We start from the raw sequence: 11,883 nt of genomic DNA, 5'->3' as shown, positions 1-11,883 counted from the left end.
CTGTACTCCAGCTATTGTTGTTAATATTTGTGTAGGTATAAGTTATTGTCTGCCCTGTACTCCAGCTATTGTTGTTAATATTTGTGTAGGTATAAGAAGAATCTGAAGGCTTTGTATCTGGTTCACCCAACCAGGTTTATAAAGATACTGTGGAATGTCTTCAAACCTTTCATCAGGTAAGATTGTGTCACTCTTTGATAGTGTCACATGCTCTACATTGACATATTCTCCTATTAATGGATGACTATAAGTTATAGAATCTGACTGTTTCACTGTGTACTTTTCCTGTATACTGCAGAAAAGCAGCACTAAAATTGTAAGAGTTCTTTTTTCTTTCAAAATCCATTTCTAGATAGATTTAATAATTGAAATGTGATTGTTCTGTTGACCTTGAAGAATAACCTTGGGCATATTTCAATATGGGCATGATCTGTCAAAGGTAAAGGTCACTCGCAAAAAAATGAAGTTTTTACAGAAAAGGGCTTGTAATTATTCATTTTGTTGTATTTATTGACAGATTTTCATGAAACTTGAAACACATTTTTGCCTTTGACATACCCTAATCAAGTTCCAGTTATCAGTCACAGATCACAGTCACTGCTAATAGAAATTAGATTCACAGAAAATGGCTTGTCATCACTCCATAGGTCCAGGAGGAGTTGATGGATTATAAGCTTTGGTTACTTTCCCAAGTAGTGGTAATACCTAGTACAATAAAAGACAAATACCTTTAACATGTCGGAGACAAAAATAGATTTTGCAGTAAATATGTGTAGAGTGATAATACTGGAGGACAGTAGAATGTAAATAAATTGTGGAAGAATAAGATTTCATTGCATGACAGTGTATTAAATGTTATAATGGTTTTAATGAGAAGTGTAGCATATATAATAATTATTGTGTTGCTGTTCTAATAATTTTATTTTGATATATTTTTTTATTAATAAAATATATTTGAATTTTTTCCAATTTTCATTTTGTACCAGAAGGTATGAGCCTTCATGGCGTGGCATATGTGTACACAATTATCTACCCTTTTGTAAATCTTTAACAGCTAATTATGAATTGTAACCATGGCAACATAACAGCTGTTCTGTGTATCAATGACAACAGCCTATGTAGGCTTAATACTTGTATGCACTTCTAATGTCAACTGTTTTAGCTTGAGTAGCAGTTTTTTCCACACCTATATAATTTATCAAAACAATTTTTTCATTTGTTTTGTTTCATCATTTTGTGAGAATGTTATACAATTACTGATTTCATTAAGTGAATAAGAAGATTTATGTACCCTAAGATGAATAATATCCACGTAGCCAGGGTTATTATAGCTTATACCTCCATCAGCTCCAGGCAGTTAGTATGTTCTGTCAAGTATCCAAAAGCCAGTGTAAATCATGTTCATTCCATCATAAGCTAGTATTTGGTGAAACTGTGGAAAGACCTTGCTACTCAAGTTGGCTGAGGTAAAACTAATTATCACTACATTATAGTACAGATGCTGCAGTCCAGATACAAAGGTGTGGTAGACGTCCACTTTATATCCTATATAACCAGAAAACACTCAAGTCTAATACATAATATAAACCAGATACAAATATAAATGTGAGTGTAAACAACCTGTTCATACCACTGAAAGGCAGTGATACCACTGAAACCCTGAGAGGGAGTTAGATCAAACGAGCATTTAGACCTTGGGAGGCAGTGATACCACTGAAACCCTGAGAGGGAGTTAGATCAAACGAGCATTTAGACCTTTGGGAGGCAGTGATACCACTGAAACCCTGAGAGGGAGTTAGATCAATCAATTATTTAGACCTTTGGGAGGCAGTGATACCACTGAAACCCTGAGAGGGAGTTAGATCAAACAAGTATTTAGACCTTTGGGCAGTCAAAACTTACTTCTCATTAAGACACCTTTGAGCCAGAGAGATATTACTAGCTACTCAGACTGAAACAATTGAGATGAACAAGCCATTCAAACCCTTGTGAGACATTAAATGGTAAACTACATAGCTATCTTCCCCCTTAGAGGCAGTAAGCTGAAACAAGCTTTTTAGGCCCGTGGGAGGCAGTGAAATCAATACAGTTAATTAAACCCTGAGGAGGTAATGAGAATGGCTATTTTGATTCTGGGAGGTGGTGAGATCAAGCAAGCCTTTAACACTCTTAAGTGATAGTGAGATCAGGAAAACATTTATATATAAAGCAACAAGTGTCGATTTCTTGTTGTGTCATTCACCACAGATGTAGAATGTAAGACTACTTTACAAATTGTTTAAGAAAACATTTAGTACAATATTGTTTTAAGTGTATTAGCGGGGAAACTATGCATTAACAGAGCCCTGGTTTTATTGCCAGTTCTTACTGTTCAGTTTTGCATGATCTTGTTGATTTGAATCAGTAGAAGTAATGTAATTGTGTTATTCAGAAACAATGTTTTTAAATGAAAAGGAACTGATTGCACAATATTTGAATTCTATATTAATGTTACTGAAGCTTCATAGCTCCAAGTCCAATTTTTCTTTGTTTTGTTGTTGTTAAAGTCTGTGTATCCAGTTTCACCAAGTAATGTGTTAACAAAAACTCTGCTGTGGTTTGTCTGAGTAAACCAACATACCTGTTAACCGCTGTGGTTTGTCTGAGTAAACCAACATACCTGTTAACCGCTGTGGTTTGTCTGAGTAAACCAACATACCTGTTAACCGCTGTGGTTTGTCTGAGTAAACCAACATACCTGTTAACCGCTGTGGTTTGTCTGAGTAAACCAACATACCTGTTAACCGCTGTGGTTTGTCTGAGTAAACCAACATACCTGTTAACCGCTGTGGTTTGTCTGAGTAAACCAACATACCTGTTAACCGCTGTGGTTTGTCTGAGTAAACCAACATACCTGTTAACCGCTGTGGTTTGTCTGAGTAAACCAACATACCTGTTAACCGCTGTGGTTTGTCTGAGTAAACCAACATACCTGTTAACCGCTGTGGTTTGTCTGAGTAAACCAACATACCTGTTAACCGCTGTGGTTTGTCTGAGTAAACCAACATACCTGTTAACCGCTGTGGTTTGTCTGAGTAAACCAACATACCTGTTAACCGCTGTGGTTTGTCTGAGTAAACCAACATACCTGTTAACCGCTGTGGTTTGTCTGAGTAAACCAACATACCTGTTAACCGCTGTGGTTTGTCTGAGTAAACCAACATACCTGTTAACCGCTGTGGTTTGTCTGAGTAAACCAACATACCTGTTAACCGCTGTGGTTTGTCTGAGTAAACCAACATACCTGTTAACCGCTGTGGTTTGTCTGAGTAAACCAACATACCTGTTAACTGCTGGGGTTTTTCTGAGTAAACCAACATACCTGTTAACTGCTGTGGTTTGTCTGAGTTAACCAACATACCTGTTAACCGCGGTGGTTTGTCTGAGTAACCCAACATACCTGTTAACCGCTGTGGTTTGTCTGAGTAAACCAACATACCTGTTAACCACTGTGGTTTGTCTGAGTAAACCAACATACCTGTTAACCAATGTGGCTTGTCTGAGTAAACCAACATACCTGTTGGTCGCTGTGGTTTGTCTGAGTAAACCAACATGCCTGTTAACCCCTGTGGCTTTTCTGAGTAAACCAACATACCTGTTAACTGCTGTGGTTTGTCTGAGTAAACCAACATGCCTGTTAACCCCTGTGGCTTGTCTGAGTAAACCAACATACCTGTTAACTGATGTGGTTTGTCTGAGTAAACTAACATACCTGTTAACCGGTGTGGTTTGTCTGAGTAAGCCAACATACCTGTTAACCCCTGTGGTTTGTCTGAGGAAACCAACATACCTGTTAGCCGCTGTGGTTTGTCTGAGTAAACCAACATACCTGTTAACCGCTGGAAGTTTTGTACCTAGTTGCATCAGAGGCTCTTGCCTTGCCTGTTAATATATCTATAATACAATCTAGGTATATGACTGACAAGGCAAGTGCCTTTAATTGCACTACTAATTTTTTCTGTTTCTTTTTAAAATTTAAAATTTAGACGTGTATGATTACAATTGTAGTACACACTCCAGACAGCATGCAGTGATAGAGCATTGTATTACAGGACACTATTGTTTACCCACAACTAACACAATCTACATACTAACACTTATCCTATCAATAACATGACGATCACCTTTGTGCTACTTCCAGACACATGTATTGTAACATGAAGCTGCTATTATACTACTACCCACTGGTTTCCACTGGGTGAAGTATGTGATGCTGCTATTATACTACCACCCACTGGTTCCCACTGGGTAAAGTAAATGATGCTGCTATTATACTACCACCCACTGGTTCCCACTGGGTGAAGTATTTGATGCTGCTATTATACTATCTCCCACTAGTTCCCACTGGGTAAAGTAAATGATGCTGCTATTATACTACCACCCACTGGTTCCCACTGGGTAAAGTATTTGATGCTGCTATTATACTACAACCCACTGGTTCCTGCTGGGTGAAGGATTTGATGCTGCTATTATACTATCACCCACTAGTTCCCACCGGGTAAAGTAAATGATGCTGCTATTATACTACAACCCACTGGTTCCCACTGGGTGAAGTATTTGATGCTGCTATTATACTACTACCCACTGGTTCCCACTGGGTGAAGTATGTGATGCTGCTATTATACTACTACCCACTGGTTTCCACTGGGTGAAGTATTTGATGCTGCTATTATACTATCACCCACTAGTTCCCACTGGGTAAAGTAAATGATGCTGCTATTATACTACTACCCACTGGTTCCCACTTGGTGAAGTATGTGATGCTGCTATTATACTACTACCCACTGGTTCCCACTGGGTAAAGTAAATGATGCTGCTATTATACTACTACCCACTGGTTCCCACTGGGTGAAGTATTTGATGCTGCTATTAAACTACTACCCATTGGTTCCGCCTGGGTGAAGTATTTGATGCTGCTATCAAACTACTACCCACTGGTTCCCACTGGGTGAAGTTTTTGATGCTGTTATCAAACTTCTATCCACTAGTTCCCACTTGGTGAAGTATATAATGTTGCTAAATTACCTCCCTTTACCAAAGTACTTATCATTTATACTCACAGAGGAATGTCATTAAAACATTTGATAAAACATATCTATCACTGTAAAAAAAATGTGAAAATTATGATTGTTTAAAGAGGTATATTTAAAGGATGCGAGACTTCATTTGAAGACTGTATATTTCCTATCTTATATCAAATATGCTCCTGATTTTCCTCAATTTTTTTCTAATTTTCTAATTAATGGAAAATTACATGAAAAAATAATTCAAATGTATGAAATGTTAACTTATTAATCCCTCATGTTTTGCTAATTGTTGATAACTTATCAATTTAACTATTGCATACTTTAATGTTGAGTGCATGTACTTGAGTTGATTAAATTGACTGTTTTCAGTGCCAAGTTTGGGCGTAAGGTGATGTATGTAAACTACCTACATGAGCTGAAGGAACACCTACACTTTGACCAGCTGGTTGTCCCTGAACCTGTACTACAGTAAGTCAAGGTCCTATCTTACTGTGTTCTACTTCAGTAGAAGTCACATTACAATAACTATTTTAAAAAAAACATTTGAGTGTTTGAAGAGTTTGCTTATTGCACAAATACTGCTAATAACTTTTATAGTGGAAAAACTCCTGACATGAGATGAAGACTGACTGATGACCTAGTGAGCTAGAACATGCATTGTAAGAACCCTATTTACCATATGAAAACCGTGTTATGCAGTGTCATAAAGCCATCACCTAAATTATGTTTATGTAACGTGTGTAATATAACTCTGGAAATGATGTCATAATCAAATAGGAACATCAATGTGACATCACGTCGTTGGGAGCGGACACAATTTTCATCGTTTCAGAGGCGGCCAAGTGCAAAATGTTTGTTTCAGATCACAATTATACAGTTTTCTTTGTAGTAAATGATAAAAAAGAATCGGTCATTTGTTTCCCATGGTCTCCATGGTCTGGATGACATTTATATACCAAAGAGTCATAACAAATGATGTGTCACACATATTATTTAATAGGATTATTGTATGTATGATGTGTCGCTACCTGTATGTATTACTGCCATAGGGATTGAACCGTGTTTTTAGGTCACTTGAGCTTTGCTCAAGTGACCTATTCCAATCACTTTCCGTCCGTCGTCGTGCGTCTTGCGTAAACTTTTTACATTATCAACTTCTTCTCAAGAACCAGTGGATGGAAATTATTCTCACTTGGTGAGAATTATCCTTGAAGGAAGATGGTTTTAAATTGTAAAATTGGGATTCCTACCCCATTCCTAGGGGCCAGGGCGGGGCCATCAAAGGGAAATTTAACCAATTTTTCAAAAATCTTCTTCTCCAGACTCAGAGGTATTACAGTCATCTTCTCTGCATGGATGGAAAGATCATCAGGGGCTTTATTTAAATTGTAAATTTCAGGACCCCCAATCTATCCGTTCTCCCTTGGGGAGGGGGTAAAGTTTACTATAGTTTATATAGGGAAACAACACTTTTGGGTATATTTTGACAATTTTCTGTTGGAAATTATTTTTACTTGGTCAGAATCATCTTTGGTGGATGACGGTATCACATTGTAAACATGGAATTCCTGCCCCATCTCCAGGGGTTAGAGCGGGGCCCCAAAGGGAACATTTACAAATATTTTAAAATTCTTATCCTTTGATGACATGACAAGTATTGTATTTCACTTAGTTTACATGCTGATTTCCACATCACATCTAAACAATAAAATAAAGCTACCAGTACCTATGATATAACTCAGGTGACCGCTAAGGCCCTTGGGCCTCTTGTTAAAATGTTCATGCTCTTATGAAGGCAAATCAGTTACATTTATATTAAACATGGAGCCCGCTAAAAAACTCTGTTCAATCCATATATTTACATATTTACTATAGAACAATTGTTTAATTTAATTTATTTGTTCTTAAATAATAAAGTAACTTACTGCGTTTTGTATATGCATTGTCATTTAAACGACATTTGCGGAACAGCCCTATTTTGAAAAAATTGGCGCCAATAATTAACCGCACTCATTTGAGCGTTGACGTAGGGACATTTTCCATGTTATCCAAATCGAAGCGTCAAAGCTCTCATCGAACAAGGTCTATGACCTCACACCTGTATGTATTGCTGGTGTAGGTATGTCACACTTGTATGTTATATAATGTATTGTTGTTGTAGGTACGATGCTAAACAGGTAAAGTCGAACAAGCCTCCGTACCCTTACTCTGGAGACAGAGTAGATGATTCATCTGGTGCACAGAAAACACAGCAGTTTGGGGTTACACTGAGCCAGTAAGTTACAGTCATTCTACTATCAGTTTGGAGTTACACTGAATCAGTAAGTTACAGTCATTCTACTATTTATAAAATCATTTAATGCATCAAAGCTTTACAATAGATTACAAAAACACATCAAGCTCACTTCACCGCGTGGTAGATTGAGTTGTTTCACATGTCAAACGTGTGGCGTAGATTGAGTTGTTACACGTGTCAAACAAAAGTGGTATATTGAGTTGTTACATGTGTCAAACAAGTAAGGTAGATTGAGTTTTTTACACATGTCAAACAAGTGTGGTATATTGAGTTGTTACACATGTCAAACAAGTGTGGTATATTGAGTTGTTACACATGTCAAACAAGTGTGGTATATTGAGTTGTTACACATGTCAAACAAGTGTAGTAGATTGAGTTGTTACACATGTCAAGCAAGTGTGGTAGATTGAGTTGTTACACATGTCAAACAAGTGTAGTAGATTGAGTTGTTACACATGTCAAACAATTGTGGTAGATTGAGTTGTTAGTAAGTTACAGTCATTCTACTATTTATAAAATCATTTAATGCATCAAAGCTTTACAATAGATTACAAAAACACATCAAGCTCACTTCACCGCGTGGTAGATTGAGTTGTTTCACATGTCAAACGTGTGGCGTAGATTGAGTTGTTACACGTGTCAAACAAGTGTGGTAGATTGAGTTGTTACACATGTTAAGCAAGTGTGGTAGATTGAGTTGTTACCCATGTCAAACAAGTGTGGTAGATTGAGTTGTTACACGTGTCAAACAAAAGTGGTATATTGAGTTGTTACATGTGTCAAACAAGTAAGGTAGATTGAGTTTTTTACACATGTCAAACAAGTGTGGTATATTGAGTTGTTACACATGTCAAACAATTGTGGTAGATTGAGTTGTTACACATGTTAAACAAGTGTGGTAGATTGAGTTGTTGCACATGTCAAACAAGTGTGGTAGATTGAGTTGTTACACATGTCAAGCAAGTGTGGTAGATTGAGTTGTTACACGTGTCAAACAAAAGTGGTATATTGAGTTGTTACATGTGTCAAACAAGTGTGGTAGATTGAGTTTTTACACATGTCAAACAAGTGTTGTAGATTGAGTTGTTACACATGTCAAACAAGTGTGGTATATTGAGTTGTTACACATGTCAAACAATTGTGGTAGATTGAGTTGTTACACATGTTAAACAAGTGTGGTAGATTGAGTTGTTACATGTGTAAAACAAGTGTGGTAGATTGAGTTGTTACATGTGTAAAACAAGTGTGGTAGATTGAGTTGTTACACATGTCAAACAATTGTGGTAGATTGAGTTGTTACACATGTCAAACAAGTGTAGTAGATTGAGTTGTTACACATGTCAAACAATTGTGGTAGATTGAGTTGTTAGTAAGTTACAGTCATTCTACTATCGGTTTGGGGTTACACTGAACCAGTAAGTTACAGTCATTCTACTATTTATAAAATCATTTAATGCATCAAAGCTTTACAATAGATTACAAAAACACATCAAGCTCACTTCACCGCGTGGTAGATTGAGTTGTTTCACATGTCAAACGTGTGGCGTAGATTGAGTTGTTACACGTGTCAAACAAGTGTGGTAGATTGAGTTGTTACACTTGTCAAACAAGTGTGGAAGATTGAGTTGTTACACATGTCAAACAATTGTGGTAGATTGAGTTGTTAGTAAGTTACAGTCATTCTACTATTTATAAAATCATTTAATGCATAAAAGCTTTACAATAGATTACAAAAACACATCAAGCTCACTTCACAGCGTGGTAGATTGAGTTGTTTCACTAGTCAAACGTGTGGCGTAGATTGAGTTGTTACACATGTTAAACAAGTGTGGTTGATTGAGTTGTTACACATGCCAAACAAGTGTGGTAGATTAAGTTGTTACATGTGTCAAACAACTGTGGTAGATTGAGTTGTTCCACGTGTGAAACAAGTGTGGTAGATTGCGTTGTTACACATGTCAAACTAGTGTGGTAGATTGAGTTATTACACATGTCAAACAAGTGTAGTAGATTGAGTTGTTACACGTGTCAAACAAAAGTGGTAGATTGAGTTGTTACACGTGTCAAACAAGTGTGGTAGATTGAGTTGTTACACGTGTGAAACAAAAGTGGTAGACTGAGTTGTTACACGTGTCAAAAAAAAGTGGTATATTGAGTTGGTACATGTGTCAAACAAATAAGGTAGATTGAGTTTTTTACACATATCAAACAAGTGTGGTCGATTGAGTTGTTACAGGGGTCAAACAAGTGTGGCAAGTGTCAAACAAGTGTGGTCGATTGAGTTGTTACATGTGTCAAACAAAAGTGGTAGACTGAGTTGTTACACGTATCAAACAAAAGTGGTATATTGAGTTGTTACATGTGTCAAACAAGTAAGGTAGATTGAGTTTTTTACACATGTCAAACAAGTGTGGTAGATTGAGTTGTTACATGTGCCAAACAAGTGTGGTAGATTGACTTGTTACACGTGTCAAACAAGTGTAGTAGATTGAGTTGTTACAGGTGTCAAACAAGAGTGGTAGATTGAGTTGTTGCACATGTCAAACAAGGGTGGTAGATTGAGTTGTTGCACATGTCAAACAAGGGTGGTAGATTGAGTTGTTGCACATGTCAAACAAGGGTGGTAGATTGAGTTGTTGCACATGTCAAACAAGTGGGGGAGATTGAGTTGTTACACATGTTAAACAAGTGTGGTAGATTAAGTTGTTACACGTGTCAAACAAAAGTGGTATATTGAGTAGTTACATGTGTCAAACAAAAGTGGTATACTGAGTTGTTACATGTGTCAAACAAGTGTGGTAGATTGAGTTGTTACATATGTCAATCAAGTGTGGTAGATTGAGTTGTTACACATGTCAAACAAGTGTGGTAGATTGAGTTGTTACACATGTCAAACAAGTGTGGTAGATTGAGTTGTTACACATGTCAAACAAGTGTGGTAGATTGAGTTGTTACACATGTCAAACAAGTGTGGTAGATTGAGTTGTTACACATGTCAAACAAGTCTCCCTTTACCTTATATTTATTATTGATATTGATCTTGTTAAATTTGTCTTTTAAATTATTAGCCTTCTTTCTACATATTAACTTCTGGGCTGGAGATGGATTTATTATGTAAATAATAAGTCCATCTTCAGCTCAAAAGAAATGTGGTTACAACGTAAATATTGTCTTTGAAATTATAGTGTCATACATCAATTGTAAATTATAGTGTCATACATCAATTGTATATTATAGTGTCATATATCAATTGTATATCATAGTGTCATGCATCAATTGTATATTATAGTGTCATACATCAATTGTATATTATAGTGTCATACATCAATTGTAAATTATAGTGTCATACATCAATTGTATATTATAGTGTCATATATCAATTGTATATTTTAGTGTCATATATCAATTGTATATTATAGTGTCATATATCAATTGTATATTATAGTGTCATACATCAATTGTAAATTATAGTGTCATACATCAATTGTATATTATAGTGTCATACATCAATTGTATATTATAGTGTCATACATCAATTGTATATTATAGTGTCATACATCAATTGTATATTATAGTGTCATACATCAATTGTATATTATAGTGTCATACATCAATTGTATATTATAGTGTCATACATCAATTGTATATTATAGTGTCATACATCAATTGTATATTATAGTGTCATACATCAATTGTATATTATAGTGTCATACATCAATTGTAAATTATAGTGTCATACATCAATTGTATATTATAGTGTCATACATCAATTGTATATTATAGTGTCATACATCAATTGTATATTATAGTGTCATACATCAATTGTATATTATAGTGTCATACATCAATTGTATATTATAGTGTCATACATCAATTGTATATTATAGTGTCATACATCAATTGTATATTATAGTGTCATACATCAATTGTATATTATAGTGTCATACATCAATTGTATATTATAGTGTCATACATCAATTGTATATTATAGTGTCATACATCAATTGTATATTATAGTGTCATACATCAATTGTATATTATAGTGTCATACATCAATTGTATATTATAGTGTCATACATCAATTGTATATTATAGTGTCATACATCAATTGTATATTATAGTGTCATACATCAATTGTATATTATAGTGTCATACATCAATTGTATATTATAGTGTCATACATCAATTGTATATTATAGTGTCATACATCAATTGTATATTATAGTGTCATACATCAATTGTAAATTATAGTGTCATACATCAATTGTAAATTATAGTGTCATATATCAATTGTAAATTATAGTGTCATACATCAATTGTAAAGTATAGTGTCATACATCAATTGTAAATTATAGTGTCATACATCAATTGTATATTATAGTGTCATATATCAATTGTATATTATAGTGTCATACATCAATTGTATATTATAGTGTTATTTCATCAATTGTATATTATAGTGTCATACATCAAAACAATTGATGAAATAACCTTTAACATTAAATATTACAGTTTTATATG

The 11,883-nt window shown here is 35.3% G+C and overlaps 1 protein-coding gene across 4 annotated transcripts in view; it reads left to right on the top strand.

Moving 5' to 3' along the window:
• Positions 1–11,883, top strand: part of LOC110441556 (rho GTPase-activating protein 1-like) — a 35,872-nt gene that overhangs the window by 17,680 nt on the left and 6,309 nt on the right. For all 4 annotated transcript variants that reach the window (XM_021484740.1, XM_021484738.1, XM_021484739.1 and 1 more), the window contains 3 exons: positions 90–176; positions 5,436–5,534; positions 7,228–7,341. In XM_021484740.1, the coding sequence (XP_021340415.1) occupies positions 90–176; positions 5,436–5,534; positions 7,228–7,341 (300 nt within the window). The remainder of the gene's footprint in view (positions 1–89; positions 177–5,435; positions 5,535–7,227; positions 7,342–11,883) is intronic.

Source organism: Mizuhopecten yessoensis, unplaced genomic scaffold (genome assembly GCF_002113885.1).
Source record: "Mizuhopecten yessoensis strain PY_sf001 unplaced genomic scaffold, ASM211388v2 scaffold716027, whole genome shotgun sequence".
Classification (NCBI taxonomy): Eukaryota; Metazoa; Mollusca; class Bivalvia; order Pectinida; family Pectinidae; genus Mizuhopecten; species Mizuhopecten yessoensis.
Note: the sequence above shows the minus strand (reverse complement) of the source record. Positions and strands in the feature narration are given on the sequence as shown.